Here is a 23,155-nt window from a genome sequence, read left to right as displayed (position 1 = left end):
ACACTACCCTAAGTGTCTTTTGGCACGTGAATCTAGGTAATGCCTCTAGATACCCTCTTAGGCACCTAGTGGCACACAAATCCAAGCGAGGCCATCAGATACCACCTTAAGTGTCATTTGGCACGTAAATCTAGGTAACGCCTCTAGATACCCTCCTATGCATCCAGTGGCACGCAAATTAAAGCGAGGCCATCAGATACCACCTTAAGTGTCCTTTGGCACGCAAATTTAGGTACTACCTCTAGATACCCTCCTAGGCACCTAGTGGCACGCAAATCAAAGCGAGGCTATCAGACACCATCTTAAGTGTCCTTTGGCACGCAAATCTAGGTAACGCCTCTAGATACCCTCCTAGGCACTTAGTGGCACACAAATCAAAGCGAGGCCATCAGACACTACCCTAAGTGTCCTTTGGCACGTGAATCTAGGTAACGCCTCTAGATACCCTCTTAGGCACCTAGTGGCACACAAATCCAAGCGAGGCCATCAGACACCACCTTGAGTGTCATTTGGCATGTAAATCTAGGTAACGCCTCTAGATACTCTCCTAGGCATTCAGTGGCACGCAAATCAAAGCAAAGCCATCAGACACCACCTTAAGTGTCCTTTGGCATGCAAATTCAGGTAATGCCTCTAGATACCCTCCTAGGCACCTAGTGGCATGTAAATTAAAGCGAGGCTATCAGACACCACCTTAAGTGTCCTTTGGCACGTGAATCTAGGTAACGCCTCTAGATACCGTCCTAGGCACCTAGTGGCACACAAATCAAAGCGAGGCCATCAGACACTACCCTAAGTGTCCTTTGGAGCGCAAATCTAGGCGATGTCCTCTTTTACATCCCCTCCCCCTTTCTCTCTTTTTTTTTTTCTTCTTTTTTTATGTTTTTTTTTTTTTTTTTTTTTTTGTTTAATTGTTGTCCTCACTATCTCGGCTAACCATTTGCCTTAGTTTTCTTTGCAGGGCAGCTCCCTTCCTTCGCCTAAGAAATATTGTGGGCTGGAGGCAATTTCAGAGTGGTACCGCACACTTTGCCCAGCGGTACAGTCGCGGGTTGTTCGGACCGGGTTGGGGCACATCGCCTCGTCCTTGGCTCGCTAGTTGGATAGTCCGACTGTGAGAGCTCTGATGGAGAGGTGGTGGTCGAGCACCCATACATTTCACCTTCCCTTTGGTGAGGTGACGGTCACCCCTTTAGATTTCTACATGATCACGGGACTACCCCTTTGGTGGATTACCCGTGACACTGACTCCGGAGGAGAGGATTATAGCCTCGGCAGAGCCATCAAAGCGCCTGGAGTACTACAGGCAGCAGTTGGGGATTGCCGTTACAGGGAGAGAGATCCCCGCGTCGATCCTGAGGGGTAGCTGGGATGAGAGGGTTGTTACAGACCAGTCGCCGTCCGTCCTTCAGGATCAGCAGGCTCGATGCTTCCTCCTATTCTTGCTGGCGGAGGTGATCTTCAGTGATATGACGGGTACGGTGACAGCCGACGCCGCATATGTTCGCTTCTTTGAGCATTTTGACGTGGCCGCGGGCTACGATTGGGGGGGCTCGGCGTACGCCTACTTCCTGGATATGTTAGATTATCTGGTTGTGGGGTCACCGAACCTGATCGAATACTGCTATGTCTTATGGGTGAGTTCTCTCAACTTTGCCTTTTTCTCTTTCCCCCTTTTTTTTTTGTTTTTATTTTATTCTTACTTTTTTTTGAGCTCATTTATGATTGCCTATTGCAGACGTGGAGCTATGAGATCCTTCGGTTTCGGGTCCCTACTTTCAGACTGGGATGACCCCGAACCACCTTTCCTCGAACTACGCGATGGCGTAAGTCCCACTTGCTCAGAGCGCGCCATAAGGACCTTGGGTCCATTCGTGGCCTCCCGAACGAGCCGCACCGACCGAGGTAAATTTAAAGTGATTGTTTATCTTATTTTCTCTTTTCTCCTCTTTCTTTTTATTTTTGCATTGATCTGGTGTCTCTCTTGACAGGCTTCTCTCCGTCCTTATTTGGGGGAGGTGATTTTAGAGCCGAATATGTTTGACAGGGCCTCAGCTCTCTCCACTCGCAGGGTCCTTTTTGAGGGCCCATGGGGGTTTGCTTTCTACTTGGGAGAGCGAGTGTCCCCGTAGTGGTCCGAGGCTCGCTTGGTGCCCCGCCTCCTCCTCGCCGGGTCCATCACCAGCCTTGATGGATCGAGATGAGATCGTGCACTCGGAGGGTTGGTGAGCCCGCGATTGGGTTGGTGCTAGCCGAGACGGACTACACCGACTTCCTTCGAGAGAGACAACTGGTCCCCCTCACCCGTGAGGGTCCTCGTAAGATCTTCTCCATTTTCCCCTCTTCTTCTCAGATTGTTAATCTATCTTTTATTCTGATGTGTTTCTTCTCTTGACAGTTTCCAGGTCGTCCCATGATTCCAGGGGTCTATGGTGGTGGGAGTTCTTCTCGCGCCTCCCGAGTAGGGGAAGTGGAGTCAGGTGTTGGGCCTTCTGGAGGGGTTCCAGCCTTGCGGATTTTTGGTCCAGACGACCACATCCTAGGGTACCGTTCGTGGTTCATTCGCCACCACGAGCCTGGGATGGTTGAGGTCATCTTACCACCCCCTCGGGCTGCAGATACGGACCTAGGCCTCCCTCTTCCTTATGACGGGGTAAGCACATTCGACTTTCCTAACTTCATCCATTATTTTTCAAACTCTTGCCATCTTGGGTGGTTATCATGTTTAGGTGGATGCGAGCCGATACGCCGATATGAGGCGCATGATGGCGAGCATGGATGAGATGATCATCTCGCGTGTGGACGCGGGCCATAGTATGGTAACGCTTCGTCTCTTCCCCCCCCCCCCTTCTTTCTTTTTTTTTTTTTCTTTTTATTTCAATTTTTTTATTATTGTTATTTCTTGCTTAATTTTTGATTTTCCTCTCTCTCTCTTCCTCTCTCTTTTTTTTAGAGGGTTGAGCTCGACCATTGTCAGAGAGAGATTGAGAGACTCAGGCTTACAAATGATCAGCTGCAGTTCAACCTTATGCGGGTTGAGGTCGAGAGGGATGCCTTGATAGCGTCCCAAAGCGGAGAGGGGGGAGGCTTGGATGTTGACGATTACTCCCCTGAGTCATGATCGCTCCTCTTTTTATTATATTTTTATATATATATATATATTTTTTTTATTTTTTTTTTATTTGGAAATATTGTTACACTTATGTACATTTATTTTCCTTCCCTTCTCTTTTTTGTTTATACATTTTGGTATGGATACTGGTGCAATTTTTATGTACACGTTTCTTCTTCTTCTTTTTTTTTTGTACACAAACGAATTGTTTATGAATTCATTGGATATTTCTTTCTTTGAAATGCACATGAGACTCCATCCCTTTCCTTAGAAGCACAAATTCCATTGGTAAATGGTTCCATTACATGAGCAAGGACAGAGAAATTGAGAAAAGACAGACAAACAAGTAAAGATAGGAACATCCAATTGATATCACTTATTTGTAACATTTTTCGGATAATAGCATCACCACTTCTTGTGTCATGTCTCTGGGGTTCTGAAATTTTCCACTTAGGTTGTTCCTGCCTCGGAGATACTAAGGAAGTGATATAAAAACTGATGTGAGTTAAACCCATGAATCTCACATAATTGTTCCCTGATGTTTCTGATTTTTCTCTCTCGGCCTTCATCCAAGGGCAGTTCCACTGGATTTCTTGGACATCTCTCTCCTCTAAATATTTTTTCCAGTCTTGGACCTTGTGGAATTCTGACTTTTCCCTTTGTATTTGATAATGCATAGGCCGGAGGTGAGGACACGGAATTGGTGTGACCAGTTTTAGTTTTTCCATCAACCACATTTGGAATACCGCCGAAGATCCATGAAGGAAATCTGTACCGTATTTCTGAGACTGACTCATGGTACCAAACCCTTTGAATGTTTCTGCTAAAATGGTAGGAGCGATGTCGCATCCTTCTTCGATTTGCCTCACCACTTCTGCAATTATTGGCAACATGCCCTTTCCTGGAGATGCTAACAAGTACCTCCCGATCATACAGAATAAGTATGCCCACCTTCTGCGCCGGATCTGTCTTTCTTCTTCAAATCCGTTGTTGTTGAAGATCTTCACAACTTTCAACGCATCCACCTTGTCATAATTGAGAACTTGCTTTAACTCCTTCTTATTCATGGCAAAGAAATCTCCCAAATCTTTGAAGAGCTGTTCTTTCTTCGTAGTTGGGAGGAATGACTTTTCTTGAGGGGGTGACATCATACAAGCCCGGAATTCTTCAATGGTCGGAGCCAGCCAGACTTTTCCGAAGTGGAACGCGTGCAATTGGGGGTTCCAGCACTTCGACACTTTCCTTAGTAAATCATGATGGAGCTTGAAGCAACCAATCCTTCCCAATACTATCAAATGGTGATCCTCTAGGAGTGTAGGCTCGTCCATATTCATCCGGAGAGTCCACTGACGCAACTGCTCGTCGAGTCCTTCTTTCTTTGGTCCTCTCATGCTACCTGTATCAAGGATTGGGTTAGCATTTTGCGATACAGAATGAATAAATCCTTTGTTAATAACCAGCTCTAGATGACTTTTAATCCTAAGCTAGGTCAAGGATGGAAGGCCAACTGGCGAGATTTACCCATATGTGCAAGGGACGCCGGCTGGCGGAATTTATGGGAGGAAGCCGATACAATGCCTTCTCTTTTTTTTTTTCTTTTTTCTCTTTTTTTTTCTTTTTCTCTTTTTTTCTTTTTGAGACCGTACCCGAATACATCGAGTTGCCTACGTATCCCTTCGGAGGAATCAGGTCTAACGTAGTTCAAATTGCTTCACATATCTCAGACAAAATACTTCTTTAGTTGGTCCATATTGACCAGACCCCAAAGATCTTCTCCGTCAAGATCAGAGAGTTGGACCGCCTGTCCTGGCAATATGGTCTTGACTTTGTAGGGTCCACTCCAATTGGGTCGAATTTTCCTCTTGGGTCGTGGATCGGAGCTCACGCTTCTCTAAGGACCAAATCTCCTTCCTCAATGCTCCGAGTGCGGACACCTTTATTGAATGCCCTAGCCATTCTTTACCGATATTTCTTGAGATTATCCATGGCCTTCATCCTTTTCTCATCCAAGAGATTGAGCTCTTCGTACTGGCCCTTACCCATTCTCCTTCTCGGCAATTGACTATCGAGTAAGACTCAAGAGAAGGGACTTGAATTTCTACCGTAATACGGCTTCCATCCCATATACCGTAGAATACGGGGTAGTTCCTGTAGAGGTTCGGATAAATGTCCGATATGCCCATAAAGCTAGTGGAAGTTTCTCTCCCTACATTGTGTGTATCTCGCCATCTTTTGCAATATGACCTTCATATTCTTGTTGGCTGCTTCTCTCGCTCCATTAGTCTATGGTCGGTAAGTAGTAGACTTATGCCTCTTAATGCCAAATTGGTTGCGGGAGTTCTTCCACTTTTCCCCTGAAATGCAGGCCTTGATCTAAAATCAACTGTTGCGGCACCCCGTATCTGCAAATGAGATTCTCTTTTATGAACTTTGCCACCTTGGCAGAAGTTAGGACTGCATAAGATTGAGCCTCTACCCATTTTGTGAAATAGTCGATGGCGACTAACACGAATTGATGTCCATTTGAAGCCTATGGAGTTATTTTTCCAACCACATCAATTCCCTGTAGAAAATGGCCAAGGGGCATTTAATGAGTGCAACTCATCGGAGGAATATGAATGATGTTGGCAAATATCCGCATTTATGACATCGCCTTACGAAGGTAGCACACTCAGCTTCCATAGTGGCCCAATAGTATCCCATCCTGAGAATTTTCTTGGCCAGCATCCTTGCATTCATGTGTGGTCCACATATTCCTTGATGGATTTCTTCCATAATGATTTGAGCTTGATCCTCATCCACACATAATAGTTGGATACCATCATAAGACCTCTTATACAACAAGTTTCCTTGGAGGATGAACTGAGTGGCATATTTTCGTAAATGCCTCTTCTCTCTTTCTGAAAACTCTTCAGGATATCTCCTTTCCTTGATGTAGTCGACCACTGGAGCATACCAAGGTCTTCCATCCTCGGTGAGCGTGTTGACTGGTTCTCCATATGCTGGGCAAGTCCTTCTTTCTATTAGGAAGGGCTGGATCTTATCTCGAGTATCACATTCTACCATAGACGCCAAAGTGGCTAGAGCATCGGCGAACGATTGCTATCCCTGGGCAAATACTCAAAAGAAACTTCCTTGAAGCATTGCGTCAGTTGTTCCAAATAGACTTGGTAGGGCTTCAACTTCTCATCCTTAGTCTTCCACTTTCCTTGTGTTTGACAGATCACCACAGAGGAATCCCCGTAAACTTTAATTTTGTCAACTCCTACAGACAGAGCCATTTCTAACCCAATAGCACAAGCTTCATACTCTACTATGTTATTGGTACAACTAAATTCCAATCTGAAGGCCATCGGAAAGTAAAAGTCTTCTGGGGTTATCAATAACACCCCTGCGCCAAATCCTTTTTGATTGGCGGCTCCATCAAAGTACAGTTGCCACCCCTTAGTTGGTCCGGCTTCTACGGAGTACAAATCTTCATCTGGGAAGAGGTCCTCTGTTGCTCGGGAATCATGCTCTGAGGGAAATGCTGCTAGATGGTCAGAGATTGCTCGCCCTTTCAAAGACTTTTGACTGACATAAGTTATGTCGAATTCTGATAATAGCAACAACCACCTAGCCATCCTTCCTATCAATGCTGGTTTCTCGAAGAGGTACTTAATGGGATCCATACGAGAGATCAACCTGACGGGATGTGACACCATATAGTGCCTCAGGCACTTAGTTACCCAAACCAGAGATGTACATGTCTTTTCTCTATCGGGCATATCGAAGTTTCATACTCGATGAATTTCCTGCTCACATAGTAGATTGCATGCTCTTCTCCATCCGCCTTGCCAACTTAGGCCATCATTGATCCGACCGCTGTTTCTCCTACTGACAAATATAGGAGCAAAGGTTCACCAAACACTGGAGGGACAAGTATAAGAGGAGAAAGTAGATACTCTTTGATTTTCATAAAGGCATCTTGACATTTCTCGTTCCATTCTTTCGGCTCTTTCTTCCTTAGGAGTTTGAAGATAGGTTCACAAGTGGATGTCAACCGAGATATAAATCTGCTGATGTACTGGATGCGGCCCAAAAACCCTCATACCTCTTTTTCTGTCCGAGGTGGTGGCATTTCCGTGATGGCTTTTATCTTGTCAGGGTCCACTTCTATCCCTCTTTCCCTGACAAGAAATCCCAGTAATTTTCCTGCTTTGGCCCCAAACACACACTTCTGAGGGTTCAGCCTCAGCTTGTATTCTTTAATTCTTTCAAAGAACTTTCTGAGAGCTGCAACATGGCCTTGTCGGTCAATAGATTTGACTATCATATCATCGACATATACCTCTACTTCTTTGTGTATCATGTCATGTAGGATAGCCGTGGCCGCTCTTTGATATGTTGCCCCAGCATTTTTCAACCCAAAAGGCATTACTTTGTAACAAAATGTGCCCCAGGGTGTGGTGAAGGCAGTTTTCTCCCTGTGCTCCGGGCACATACTAATTTGGTTATATCCTGAGAAACCATCCATGAAGGACAGTAGAGCATGGCCTGCAGTGTTGTCTACCAAAATGTCAATGTGGGGTAACGGAAAATCATCCTTCGGGCTGACCCTGTTTAGGTCACGAAAATCCACACACATTCTGACCTTCCCATCTTTCTTAGGGACTGGGACAATATTGGACAACCATTGAGGGTACTGAGTTACTTAAGGAAATCCTGCATTCCATTGTTTGATTACTTCTTCCTTGATCTTCTCACTCCATTCCGACCGCATCCTTCTTAACTTCTGCTTGACTGGGCGAGCCTCCGGATATGTGGGTAATTCATGTTGCACAATCTTTGGATCGATGCCGGGCATATCCTTGTAGGACCAGGCGAAGACTTCCTCAAATTCCTTGAGGAGAGAGATCATTTGGGATGTTTCGTTATTGTTGAGAGAAGCACCAATTTTGATTATTCGAGGGCATTGATCGGTCCCTATATTTACGGGGTGGGTATCCTCTCGGACGGGTTGAGTTCTTCTTTGTTCCAATTGCTCTAACAGATTGCGATGTTCTAAGACATTATCATCATCAGAAGAATAGGAAGAAGAAGAAGAAACATACTCAGAATCAGTAATTTCATTCATGATAAGGGAAAGAGCACAGACAGACCCAATGGGCTGGGCATCTCCACCGAACTCAGATACAGACCCAGAGACAGACTTAGACAGGACTATACTAGAGCTGGTTACAACTTCAGATTCATTAATATGGAAATCTTCCATCATTCTGGCCCAATTCGCTATGGATCCTTGGAGAGGTTGTATGAGAAGATGTGGTGCCGGTCCTTCTTCTTCTTCTTCAATGATCACTGCTACTTCGAACAGTTTGTCGATCCCTTGATCCCCTGTGACTTCTTTCTTGCTGGCTTGATCCAATTCCATGGCTATCCAGTCTACTTCGTTCTTAAAGAATATTTCAAGTCCTGGTAGACGTTCGCCCTGTTCTTGATTGAACCATGGTTCTAGATTTCCACAGTAAGGGAAGTCTTCTCCCTCTTTCACGAAGTACCCGTTCAGAGTCTTGAAATATGGCTCACCATTTGTCGTACTATTCTTCTATCCTGTGGTTTTCTTCCTTGGGTTCTTTGGGTTAAACCCTAATCCACAACGGTTGGCATTGGCTGGTATCTCCGGGAACGCCGGTACCCCCTGTTGGTTTTTACCCAATCCCAATCTAGGGAAATATTTCATCTTTCTCATAATCTTTACAGAGGCTTCGCTCCATATTGTCAGGAATTTCCCTAGACTCTGGTCTTCTTCACTTGCAGAGGTAGTACAAATGTGGCTGATTTCAAACCCACCCAGCTGCACTTCTTGCGAGGATGAACCGCCTACTTCAATGTTGGCCAAAGTGTGTACCATTTTCGGGTCTCCAAAAATGGTAATCACTTTCTGATCATATATGAACTTCAGCTTTTGATGAAGACTTGATGCCAGGGCTCCCGTTGAATGTAACCATGGTCTTCCAAGCAACATATTGAAGGATGCTTGAATGTCGATGACTTGGAAGTCTATGGTAAAGCAGGCTGGTCCAATCTTGACACTGGTGGTAAGAATCCCAATTACCTCCCTTCTGGAATTGTCGTATGCCCTGATGGTTTGACTGGACGACTTCATTTTGTCTAGAGGTAAACCCATGCATCTGGCTGCTTTGAGGGGCATCACATTGAGGGCGGACCCATTGTCTATCAGAACCTGGGGGACCTGATTCTTGTTACATTCCACCATAATGTAAAGTGCCCGGTTGTGATTCTTTCCTCCTGGGGGTAAATCATCTTCTGAGAAAAAGAGTGACTGAATGGCATAAGTGGCCCCCACTATGTGAGATAATTCCTCAGGCCCCATTTCTATGGGCACTTGAACCTTGGTAAGAGCTTTTAGAACAGCTTCTCGGTGGGTTGGTGATGCCATTAATAAACCCCAGATTGAGATGTTGGCTTGGGCTTTCTTCAATTGGTCTAGTACTCGGTTTTCTGGCTCAACAACTGCCGTGGACTGGCTAGACCGATATTTTTCCACTGTCAACTCTTTATTCTTGAAGTTTTGGCCACTCCTGGTTTCCGCCACCTCTGACTCTCTTTCTTTAATGACCAACCGGACTGGGCAAAAGTCCCCATCTTCTTCGTCACTATCAGTGATGATAAGAGGACCCTTGGGACAAATTCGGGTTTTACCCCCTTCATCAGACAAGGCCACAATAGACTTCCGAGCTTGATTTAGGATTCCTGACAGGGTTTCACGCTTTTCAGCAACCTGCTAGACTGTATGGGGTTCTTCTGGTATCAATTGGCCAATGGCATGAAAGGCTTCCGAAGCCGCTTGGTACATCTTCCTTGCTTCCGCCAATGACTTATAGAAGCTGTGATCCTTCTTTTCTCCTTGAGAAACTGAAATTTTGAACCCCTTTTCTGGGGTTGAAATAACTGGGTGGATATTCCCTGTTGGGTCATTTACCGCTTCTCCCTCATTGACATGACACATATAGAAATCATCATGCGCTCTTGCCCATGCGCGGTATTCTCTGTCACCCTGATACGGAGACGGGGGAGGAGTCCCACATAGGTCTTGTGTCAAGGCCAAAGTTAACTTTACAGAGTTTTTCAAACGGCGAATTGCTTGAGGGAGTGCCCACTGTTCTTTAACGGATTCCAGCTGTTGAAGCTCCTCCTGGTACTTATCATCCAAGACCACCGTCCTCATGAGTGTTTCCTGGATTTTATTTATATCCCGGTGGATCTTGTTCACCCGGAATGATAATTCCCATGGTGCGGATCCGCAAATGTTCTCATACTTCTCCAGACGTGTCCTTGGTTGCCAAGGTTCCTCATCCTCCATTTCTTCTTCCCCTTCAGACACTTCAACATTAGATTCCTCTGATGCAGATTCTTGCTCATTTTCATCTTCTTCAGACGATTGTTCTTCTTCCAACGGCTCTTCCCCTTCATCATCGATGTCCATAGGGAAGATACCTCTGGTGGGGTCAATCTGAAATTCCCCGAGGCTGATATCATTGATCCATGCGTCCCAGGTTTCACTTCTTCGGGGTGGATCTGGATAGGAGAATGAATCTGAATACAAGACCAGGTCTTCTGGAGGAGTTCCGAACAGATCACAGGCCAAAGCATTGACTAACCAAGTCATATTTTTTAGCTCATGGAGGGTTCGAGCGAGTTCATCGCTCTCATTTGGCATCACCAAGCTCTCACAACGTGCCGCGAAGTTACTACACACCAGATCTGGAAATAGAGAAGTAGCCTTGTACAGGATCTCTTGAGTATGGGTGGAAACGTCGAGTATATCTGCGACTTGATAGAAGGCGCTCATGTTCCAACGCTCAAAATCTTCTCTGGGCACCGTCCAGTCGCCTCTAGGAACCTCTAGAGATGATATCTCCTCATCATCTCTGCTTTCATACTCATCTGATGATACGGGTTGAATAAGGCTGGTAAGGTCATTATTATCATCGCTTTCGATGTTATTTACCCAATCCATCTCTTCTACTCCTTCGTCCTCCATCGTTGGACTTTGCTCGGCATACTCTATCCATCCCTCGTGGATATCATGGTCATCTTCCTCATCTGAGCTGTTGTCAATAGCTCCCCTTACATGGACGAGAGAGACTTCTTTGGTCAGAGCTTGTCCAATAGCTAGTGCTGAGACTGCTTTAAGGAGCTGAGGTGTGACTCTGGTGATTTCAGTCCCTTCTTCTTCTTCAGGAACCATGTGAGATATTTCGGATGATGAGAAACCATACTTGCACAATGGTGTCATTATCTCGAGACCCTCTAATCCATACTCCAAGAAATCCAACTTCCGAAGCCGGTTGATGGATGCTATACCTCTACCTTGGTCACATGGTTGCCCGCCTGTTTGGATATTCCCGTCACAGTTGGTTCGGGCGCAATAAACGCAAATCTGCATCCTTTCTGCCCATGCTTGCCGTGACTGCTCATCTCTTCCTGAATACCACGGGATGGGCTGGATCAATGTGGTAGGATCTTGGAATGGTGTCTCTTCCTGCAGCATGTTCACTGATCCCGTAGACGACTCTGGAGAATAGGTCCCCTTCACCAGTGGTTGTGAGATTTTTTATGTAGGTATCTGGTATTCTACCTATGTGGCACCTTCTGACTTTGGATGATAGAAAGGGGAATCGGGTCGATCCACTTCCTGAGACACCTCTTGTCGAATCTGTGGTTCTTTTTCCTCCTTGAGTTTCTTGGTCAACATTGCTATATAGACGTGTGCCTTCATTAGCTTCCTCTTCCCGACTGGATGAATCAAGGTAGTAGGATTTGCTTGCTCGGCACCCTCTTGAAGCATATTTACTCCATGGTTAGGTAGAGGATTTGTGGTGACATTTGGCGGCTGCTTCTTCTGAAGTTCAATTTTACCCTCGTCAATCAAGTCCTGGATTGCATGCTTAAGAGCTAGGCATCTATCCGTATGATGGCCTTGTTGGTCGTGGTAATGACAGTACAGATTGGGCTTATACCAGGTAGGTGGATTGTTCAAATCCACAGGCTTAGGAGGAACGGAATTGATCATTCCCTGTTTCTTGAGCTTGGTGAATAACAACAAGGGCATCATTCCTTCAAAGTTGAAATTCCTCCTGGGTGCTTCAGATTCAGTTTGGATCACGAGAGGGGTGGATCCTATGGCTGCCACCTGAACTTCTGCCGCCTGGCTGCTTGTCCCTACAGCTTTTCCTCCTTTGGCTCTTGGGCTTTTCCTTGCCGAATAGCTTCCTGATGCTTCACGGGTCATACCCTGATTCTGCCTTTCTTTAAAGATCTAATCTTCAATCTTCTTCCCGATTGTCATAAGAGCATCAAATGTTTTGATGTGCTGGTAGTATATCTTCTCACGGTACTCCCCATACAGATTTTTTAACAATATCTCGACCTGCTCCTCCTCAGTAGGGCGGTTCCACATTTTCGCGGCCTTCTCCCTGAACCGCATGATGTAGTTTGAGAACTCTTCACTTGGTTCTTGCCTCAAGGTTTTCAATTCTCTTCGGGTAATGTCCATCTCAGTGTTGTATGAATATTGCTTAGTGAAGGCTTTAACCACAGAGGCCCATGACTAGGTTTGGGTGTGATCAAGCTGGGTTAACCACCTCAAAGCAGATTCGGCCAAAGAATATAAGAACGCCTGTCCCATTTAGTTTTCAGAAAGTCCCCATGATCTGGCAATGGTGGCAAAAATCTTGAGATGAGCCCTAGGATCTCCCGATCCATCGAACTTATCCAATTTCCATTTGAAATCTTTAGGGATTTTCCCTTCGGAAAAGAACACCAGGTCTTCTTCATCTTTTTCTTTGACTTTGCCCTTGACAACCACTTCCAACTCGGCTACTTTTTCTCTCATTTTCTTCTCCCTTTCAGTCTCAGGAGGGTCCATAGGGTGGCAATCTTCCCCTTCTTCTACTGGTATGATGATTGGAGTCTTGAGGGTTGCGGGGTTAGTTTTCTGGACTTCTTGCTCTGCTGGTCCAGCTATGGATCCGCCCCTAGATAGTTCATTGACTGACTGAACTAGTTGTGCCATGAGTTGCCGCATTTCGGTCATGTCTACTTGCAACCTATCCAATCGATCTTCGACGTGACTTTCAGACAAGTGATCCTCCGAAGGATTCATGTTACTCACAAGTGATATCTCAGAAGATGAACTAGAGGACTGAGAAGGAATCAGGGATCTTGAGGAGAATGGTGGGTTGGCTCGAGTCAACCTTCCATCGCGTCAAACCCAGATGGATAAAGATGGAATCGTGCTTCTACGAAAGAGAGAAGAATACCTAGTTTAGACCCTAAGAAGGCTAAAGAAGAATTTTATTTTATTTATCTATTTTTTTTTTTCCTTTTTTTTATGATTTTTTTTTGGTATTTTATAACATTTGTTTCATTTTATTATTTTATTCGACTCAAGTAATCGAAGTGGTCATCAGAGTTTCAGCAGACTCCTTCTGAGACCAGACTTCGAATGCCGTCATTGCCAAAGCATTTTCGAACACAACAATAAAAAACAAACAAGAGAAAGATCCTAGTTACCGGGTTATTGATGATTATGCCTGGAGTCAGGATGAGGTGCCTTCTCTTTTTTTTTTCTCGAGGGACATGTAAGGTTCCATTATATGGAAGTGGACTTCCATTTTTCTTTGAGGGACCATCGTGGGACTATGGAATTCCTTATCTTTGGTGGCACCTCATATCAAAACCAGGTTAATCGTCAAATGACCCTAAACTCGGTCTTTCTTACAGCTAACAAAGGTTAGTTTGTGTCGTACCCTAATCATATGTGGTCTATTTTCCTACATGATGCATGTAATGGGTAGGCTTCCATAGGATAGAACAAGGCCACCCTTGACAGAACCGATATACCTATCACTCGTGGTCACGAATTGTAAGCACGTGGTTCTTTTGATATACCTAGAGAATAGGTCACACAAACTCAGAGTAATCGAGCTAGTGCCTTTTTTGAGTGGCAGAGCACTCCACAACACACTAGTGAATACCCTCGCTGGTGATTCTAAACTCGTACAAGAAATATCAAGGGCTGTAGCCACGAATTACCCATGACTACTCATGGGGTCCAACGACTAACTACGGGGTAAGAGGAGTTTCCATGCAGTGTATGTGTGCAAGAAAGTGGTACAGGAAGCGGCTATCATCCAATCTCAGAGTACTTAGCATGACGTGCCTCACCTCCCCGGGGGTAAAGGCACGACAGGGAGTACCCTCGCCGTTTGATTTCACTTCGAGCACTATGCATGATGCGGTTAGTACACACAAGGGTTAGCCAGACAAATATATTATGGTATTTATTTATTCATTTTTTTTTTTTTGTATTTTGTTTTGTATATTTTTTTTATTATATTCTTTTATTATCATTATTTTTTTTTCTTTTTCTTTCTTATAAAAGTTTAGAGAGAACATTCTGTCATTTATTGATAGCACCTATTTAGAAAGTTTGACCTCGGGTGGACATTTGCCCACCAATTCCCCAGTGAAGTCGTCACTGTAAGTACCGAGGTCCTTCGGGACGAAGGTTTCCTCAGCCCTTCTTCGTTTGGGTTTTGGTGACATAGGATTTTGGAAGATACATGTGTGTGTGTATGGATGTGGATAACATTGTCAATATATGATAAATAGGGGATTGGGATCATGCATTAAAATATGTTAACATAATGAGAAGTAGCCACCTAGGGTTAGGGCCTAGGACCCATTAAGTGTAGCCCTACCCGTGGTGAGCGGAATCGGGCTACGTGACTCCATATGGTCCAACCAAAGGTTCGGGTAAGGGGTCAGGTTACGAGTGTGGGAAGGTGTTAGGCACCCACCTCGCCCGGCCGAAGCCGGTCTCTCTGTGTTAGATGCTACATAAGGACAAATGTTGTTTCTCTCTTATTACGGGGATGGGGGATATTATGAACTACATTCAGATGCTATGAATTAAACTAAAGTACAATAAACTACATTATATATGTGAAAAATGCAGACTAAAGCGGTAAAATAAGAAAGGACTACGTTGGATCGACAAAAATGCAATAATTATACATGTATGGTTGTATGCCCCTGGCTCAGGGGAGATGGACGAATGGATCGACGCTGCTTCTTTCTCGGCAGAGTAACGGCTCTTTCGAGTGATTTGGAAAAGAGTAAACAGACAGAATAACGTCTGTAACAAGGGAGTTTCAATGGTTATCCGTGCACAGACGGGATACCAAAGCTAAGGAGCCAAAGCGCTCTATACTCAGAGGGACAATCAAAGGATCTGTCCACCTCAAGAAAACTTCAAATACTCACACACTCATGGGAGAAGGAGGAGAAATGAGGGTGAAAAGGGAGACAAAGATGCTAGGAATCACTTGGGGAGGGTCTCTCTATCCAAAATTCCTTTTGAAATGTGGGAGGGGACCCTCCTATTTATAGGGAGGGACATTTTCTCTCTCCTGGCCGAAAAGTCCTCCACGGCGCCGTGGAGATGTCCAAGGCGCCGTGGGGGGCTTTTCCACGGCGACGTGGGTGACGTCAGCAGGCTGATGTCACACCCCCTCATGGTGCCGTGGAAATCCAGTACACCTCCCCACAGTGCCGTGGGAAGGCATCCACGGTGCCGTGGGAAGGCGTCCACGGCGCCGTGGGAAGAGTCCACGGCGCCGTGGGCGCGCAGTGCCATTTTTCCTTGTTTTTGGGCCTAAAATGGGCCATTTTGTGCTCAGCATGGTTCTTGGTCTTATGGGCCAAGTATCTTTGGGTCTGAAAAGAGGGGGGGTGCGCCGTCCATCGTCCATGTCCCGTTGTCATCATCGCCAATTAGGGGGTGGCAAAAATCAGTGTCTACAGCTGGTTCGCAGAGCATCTTTATGGGGAATGGAACAAGCGAGGACGTCAAAGGTGTTGGAGTCTACCAACTCCAACTGCGTACTGGGCACACCATCCTACTCCATAATGTGTTTTATGCACCTAGCATCCATCATAATCTACTTTCAGTTACAGCTATGTTAACTTTAGGATATTCATTTACCATTGACTTAGAGGTTTTGACTTTAATTATGGATAATGACGTTGTTGGATATGGTTTGATTTATGATGGTTTTATTAAATTAGATCTTGTTGATTCTTCACCTTCTAATTTTGTCTTTGTGATTGATGTGAATGCGTGTTCTAAATCCACTACTTGGCATGCTAGACTAGGACACATAGGGAGGGATAGGATGACTAGGCTAGCTAAGAAGGCCTATTAGGCCCACTCGCTAAAGTTACCTTACCAACTTGTGAGTCCTATCTAGCAGCCAAAGCTCATTGGAAGCCTTTTGGTCAGGCAGTCCGTGCGACTTATCCCTTAAAGCTAGTCCACTCAGACATATGCAGACCTATGAATGTAAAGGCACGCCATGGCGCCTCATATTTTCTCACATTCATTGATGATTATTCGTGATACAATTATTTGTATTTGATTGCTCACCGCTACAAAACAATGTACATGGCTCAGCCACCCAGTTCGTCAGGTGACTTTGTGCCAACGTGTTATACACAGGCCGTGTGCCATCCTCACGAGCGTTTAGTTATACAGGATGAGTTCAATGCTTTGGTCAAAAATGGCACATGGGTCCTTGTTCCCTCTGCTTTAGCTCATAATGTAATTGGATGCAAGTGGCCAAGTCTTTCGAGTTAAGCAAAACCCCGATGGTACTGTTGAGTGCTATAAAGTTTGTCTCATCGCAAAGGGTTTTCATTAACGCCCAGGTTTTGATTTTGATAAAAACCACAACCCTGTTGTGAAATCTGCTACTATTCGTGTGGTCTTGTCCCTTGCGGTTACATATGATTGGCTGGTTAGGTAGCTTGATGTATCCAATGCCTTTTTGCATGGGGATCTCACCGAAACAGTGTACATGGCTCAGCCACCCAGTTTTGTTGACCCAACATTTTCGGATCATGTCTGTCATCTTCGTAAGTCCCTATATGGATTCAAGCAAGCGCCTCGTGATTGGTATACTAAGTTGAGCTCGTTTATTGTTTCCCATGGGTTCGTGGCCTCTTGCACCGACACATCTCTATTTCTCTACCGGTCTCCAACCATGGTGATCTATTTTCTTATATACATCGATGATATTCTCGTAATAGAGAATGATGCCACGACAATGTCCAATCTCTTTCGTGCCTTGTCCGGTGCTTCTGCTCTCAAAGATCTTGGTGAGCTGAAATATTTTCTAGGTATTGAGGCCTAGTGTTCCTCCTTGGGCTTGCTACTTACTCAACAAAAGTATATTACCGATTTGTTGGCCAAGACAAAAATGGACAATGCTAAGCCCATTTCAACTCCTGTGGCTGCCAGGTCTACCTTGTCTTCCACTACTGGTGTTGCTTTGTCGGATCGGACCTTATACTGTCAGACAGTTGGTGGTTTACAGTACATGGCTGCCATGCAGCTTGATATTGGTTACGTTGTTAGCAAGGTCGCTCAGTTTATGCACGCTCCGCCGGACGTTCATTGGGCGCCTGTCAAGCATATGTTATGCTACTTACGGGGCACTATTTCTTTGGGTTTGTTCTTCAGTCGTTGTTCTTCTGTCACTCTAGCTGCCTATGTTGATCCTGACTGGGCCAGTTGCCCAGATGATCGCCATTCGACTCCTGGATACAACATTTTTCTTGGGTCTCATCTTATTTCATGGTGTTCTTGGAAGCAACGCTCGGTGTCTCGTAGCTCCATTGAGGCTGAGTATCGGGCTTTGGCAACCATGGCTACGGAGCTTGTTTGGCTACGATCCTTACTTGGGGAACTTGGTGTTTTTCTTCCCCATGCACTGGTCTTGTATTGTGACAATATAGGGCCTACATGCATGACAGCCAATCCGGTTTTTCATTCACGTACAAAACGTATTGAGATTGATTTCCATTTTGTCCGGGATTTGGTTGCTTTGAGGCGCCTTCTTGTTCGCAATGTTTCCACACTCTATCAGATTACTGACGTGCTCACGAAGGGTTTGAATCGTGCTTGTTTTCTCCTACTCTGGGACAAGCTTGCGATCTCTGATCCCTGCGCTTACGGGGGCATGTTAAGGTGAAGTGACTCACTCTTCTATTGTTATCTATACTTGTCAGCTTCGTTGTTACGTGTCACTATCAAGTTGGCTCTAGAAGCTTCTTGATTAGTTACAACTCTTGTATTATATATATTGTTGAAAGTTAATAAAGTGTGTGTGAAAAATCATTAAACATAACAGATTTAAGGACTTTTGGGAATAACACAACGGCAATGAAAGAAGGTTACATGTTCTAATACACCTACAAAGATGTCAGAATGATAGATCATTTTTTACTAATGAACCCCCCTCCCTCCCCATATACACACACAATTCTTATGTTTTTTTGGGGTGAGACCCACACACAATTCAAATATGAATAATGTAAGAATGGAATTGTGTGAATGACATCTCTATATATGTATTTGGAACATGTAGCTTTCTCTTGATTGCACCGTGTCTTATTCTCAAAGGTTATTTAAGTCAAGGTAAAAAAAGGTTTTTCATAATAATCAAAAAATAATTTACCATCAGGTCATTCTCAAGAGCTATAATGTCTCTTAAATTTTTATGAGTATATATATGAAATGATAGGATTTCTACCTCAATGAAAAAGTGTAATACACTAAGAAAGTTAAGAAAGAGTAAACAATATAACTCCTAGTCAACAGATTCTCACCATAGCATTTGGAGAGAACCATTATAAATTCTAATATATATAGCACTTTCTAATGATAAGTTCTCACTTTTCAAATTAAAGATTCATCATATTAAGCTATAGCACAAAAATTATGGAAAACCAAATGCAATGACAACATTTTTGGCACTAGCAGTTATCTTGTGAAATCTCAAATGAAGAAACCTTTTTTTCACTTCTGAAATTGACATTGATTACGAGATTTTCCTCTATGATGAACATTATAGCTATAGAGAGGACTCTCCCACCCCCCTCCCTCCCCCCAAAAAAGTATTATAGCTATAGATTTTTGTTCTTTATATGTAGACAAAAATGATAAAATCCAAGGCCATTCATCTACAAAGTTCCTTAAACATAACAGCTGAAATGAGTGATGGGCAAAAGTTCAGCCATGTGAAGTAACTTACATCAATATCAAAGAGAAAAACAACATATTGTCTCTAAACCCTTATTGAGAGATGATTGATAACTTCGTGCATAGGGGACTTTCACTATTAGCTACATTATTATTTGAAGGCATTGTAGAGTTAAAAGGATTGGGTGGCATGATCAAGCTCTCTCTGTCTCCTTCCAACATCTGAACCACTACTTTCATTGAAGGACGATCAACTGGGTACCACTGGATACACCAAAGTGCCACAATTGTTAGCTTCTTAGCGATACCAACATCTCCATCTTCATCTATCCTGATTTCCAACTCTTTCCCATGACTCAGATGATTATAGATCCATTGGGAGAAGTACACCTGGCCAGCATTCGCTATAGTGTTGTCAATGTTCTTCCTCCCACCAACCATTTCAAGCAACATTATTCCAAAACTATAAACATCTGATTTATGAGAAACGTGACCAAAGTTCCTAGAAAACACTTCAGGGGCAATATATCCTATTGTCCCTCTTGCTGTAGTCATGGAGATGGCACTCTCATCCTTGGAAAATAATTTTGCAAGACCAAAATCAGAGATCTTAGGGTTGAAGTTGTCATCTAATAAGATATTATGAGGTTTAATATCGAAATGAAGTATACGTTGATCACACCCTTGATGAAGGTATTCTATTCCTTTGGCTATGCCAATAGCTATATCTTGAAGTTTCTCCCAACCAAGGACTGGTCTCTTAGTATCTCTTGAAAAGATGAACTTCTCTAGTGACTCATTTGGCAAAAATTCATAGATAAGAGCTCGTCTATATCCATCTGCGCAAAAACCAACTAGGCGAACCACATTTATGTGATGAATCCTACCAATGATGCCAACTTCATTAATGAAATCCTCTCCATCTCCGGTGGAATTGTTGAAGACCTTAACAGCAACTAGAATTTCATTGGAAAGCTTTCCTTTGTACACACTACCATAACCTCCTTGTCCCAGTTTTTCCTTAAATTGATTTGTAATCCTCTTAATGTCAGCAAAGGTGTACCTTGAGGGCTTGAGGGATTTGTAGTCATCTAAGAACTTAAGAATCCTCACTTGGTTCTCTTTTTCAATTCTATCTGATTTGTAGTCACAGTATTGTTTGATGGACAGCATTATTGCCACAACAAGAAGAAAGGTGCCTGTGGTTACGCCTGTAATGAAAACACTATAAATTAATAAGCCAGAAAGTAAAATTTCTTAGTAACAATATGAAGTTTATTTAAGGTGAATATGTATGTGGCTTTACCTGTAATCACTTTCTTAGCAGATTCATCTGAGAAAAAAAAAAAACAGAGGAATCAATACATCCGGGTATATATATCAACACCTTCAGTTACACACACACACACAGATAATGTTACCTAGCGCATAACAATTTATATCATAGTACAAATCACTACTGGTTGATATTACTTGTACAAGCAAGGATCGGATTTTGGTGCTAACTTTTCATGCTCATGAACTTCGCAAAATCATGTGATGCAGCTATATATGTGTAACACAAACAACTCCCTCTCTCTCTCTCTCTCTCTCTCTCTCTCTCTCTCTCTCTCATTCATTAAAAGATTGAAGCTGTAGTTTAGTAATTGCACAAATGGTATAGGACCTGTGTGTTAAACTCTGGATCACTAATTAAGTCAAAAAGTAAACTGCCAGCATCTGAAATTTGGTCTTGATTATTAATAACTTTTAATGAACATATTCATAATATAAATTAATTTCATATTTGTTCCACACCCCACCCCCACCATAAAAAAAAAAAGACAAAGAAAGGAAAGAAAGAAAGGAAAAGAGAGATTTAATAGGATATAAGGAATATTTTCTAAAAACTTTGCATTCAGACAAACAAATCTTTTTCTTTCATTGTATTGGTCTACATTTAAATCTGAGTCCAGTCCTGGTTTCACAAGTCAGACAATTTGGCCTGGACTGTCCCAATTGGATGACTGAAACGAATTTCTCTGTATCATGGTGATTTCAATGTGATTCTGTTCATACATTTTGATTTAATGTTACAGTAATTTTACCTTTCAAAATGGAGTGAAAGGAAAATAGTAAGTAGCATAACTATATGTGTGTGCCTCAAATACTAGGGTTTTTATAGACATAAGATCGAGGAATAAAAATTTGAATTAAATGAAAAGAACAAAAGGAGGTTTTAATTGGATATTTGTCTTGGGTGACTAAAAGAAGTGATTTCAAACTGTGCAAGCTAATTGTCCAAGTTCTTGATAATTCTTACAGCATAACTATATGTCTCTGCCTTATATACTAAAACACAAAGCTTCACTCCTCACCAGTAGTGAATTTACCAATTCATCTAACCAGTAATTCATGGGTTTTAGGCATGATGGCACCTTCAAAGCCTGGACACACCAATGAATCAATTAGCCCAAGCCCAGTCTGGCCATGGGATAGATGTGATCAATTTTTATGGGGAGGGTGGGCCATGCTTGAGTGTGAGTGTGTGTGTGTGTGTGTGTGTGAAAGCAAAATTAAAAAATATACTAATAATAATTAGAAGAAAAAACCCAGCTAACAGAAAACAGAGAAAGCAGAACAAGGCACAAAATCTTTTCAATTTAAAACACAGGTTAGTAAACTAGGAGGGCAATCGATTGAGATTAGGGTTTCCATGAAACCAAAATTAAAATCAGGAAGTAGATACTTAAATTAAAGTGATAGAGAGACCATAATAATACATACCCAATGCTGGTGGTGAAGGAGATTTGGGGAGGGTAAAGCATTCAGTTTCATCAGGTCCACTTGTGTTAGTGTTCTTCAATCTGCAATATTCTCTGTTTGCTTCACAACTTCCACACGATGGTTGGGACCAACTCAGTAGGAGATAAAAACGTGGGTCACTAATTCTAAGAAGATTAACCAGATCCAATGACCTCAGATAAGAGAAGTTCTTAATTTTTTGGCAAAACGGCAAGGCCAGGTCTGATAGAGAGAGAAATGAGGGTAAGGCATAAACTTGGTGCCCAGGGACGCCAAGGCAGAAAATCAGATAATCTTTAATCGGCACAGCAAAGAAACGAGAATGTCGTTCTGTTTTTGTTGTTGAACAATTGAAGAAAGTGACACTTTCCTGATCAATATACTCATAAGCTTGTTGAGAATCTTGAGGAAAGTTAAGAAAGGGAGAAGCGGATAAATTGAGCTGAAGAAGCCTTTGAGGAAGGCAGCCATGTGGGTCATATAGACCCACTGTCTGTGATACATAGTTAATGTTGTTTACAAAGAAAGAACCCGAAAATGGAAGCTCGAGCAGAGTTTCGTTGGTGGCGGTGCAAGATACCGCAAAGCCGGAATAGCCACAGTGCTGGGGCTGCCGGCCCTTTATCCAGAAAGGAAATCGAATGTCAGGACCACTATCGCTGCACCGGATTGACAGTAACATGCAGTCATTTATTTGGTTTGAAGATGAGATGGCTATGGTGAAGAAGAGGAAGAAGAGGAAGAAGGAGACGAAGAAGACTACAGAAGTCTGCATAGGGTAATGCGCTTGCTCAGCTCCAGATTACTGTCCTTAGTCCACTCATTATTATGGTAGATGGGAATTTTTATCCCCTCCTGTTACAGCACGGTGCTGTAGCGCATCGTGCCGTAACAGCAGAGGCCATGTTTATCACGTGGGAGTTGCAGTACCACATAATCTCTATTATTATCGCACAATGTGTACAACACCGTGTTATAACAGGAGGGGATAAAGGTCCGACAAATGGTTGCAAACTGGAATTATATTTCTTCAAATTGACTGATTTAGTTTTTTATGGTTGTTAGTCAAATATTCTTATTTATCTTAAAAAATGAGAAAGGTTTCATAATGGGAGTTTCAAAGCATTAATTAATGAGTGAATATT

General features: G+C 43.3%; 1 protein-coding gene across 1 annotated transcript; it reads right to left on the bottom strand.

Moving 5' to 3' along the window:
• Positions 1-19,299: 19,299 nt before the first annotated feature.
• On the bottom strand, positions 19,300-22,770 carry LOC122646599 (rust resistance kinase Lr10-like). Its single transcript, XM_043840183.1, has 3 exons — positions 21,993-22,770; positions 20,533-20,559; positions 19,300-20,437 (listed from the first exon to the last, which is right to left on the bottom strand). Exons 1-3 carry the CDS (start codon positions 22,690-22,692, stop codon positions 19,320-19,322), a joined length of 1,845 nt encoding a protein of 614 aa, XP_043696118.1. The 5' UTR covers positions 22,693-22,770; the 3' UTR covers positions 19,300-19,319.
• Positions 22,771-23,155: the final 385 nt, after the last annotated feature.

The sequence above is a fragment of the Telopea speciosissima genome, chromosome 11, assembly GCF_018873765.1.
Source record: "Telopea speciosissima isolate NSW1024214 ecotype Mountain lineage chromosome 11, Tspe_v1, whole genome shotgun sequence".
In the NCBI taxonomy this organism is placed as follows: Eukaryota; Viridiplantae; Streptophyta; class Magnoliopsida; order Proteales; family Proteaceae; genus Telopea; species Telopea speciosissima.
This window is presented reverse-complemented; position numbering and strand designations above follow the sequence as displayed.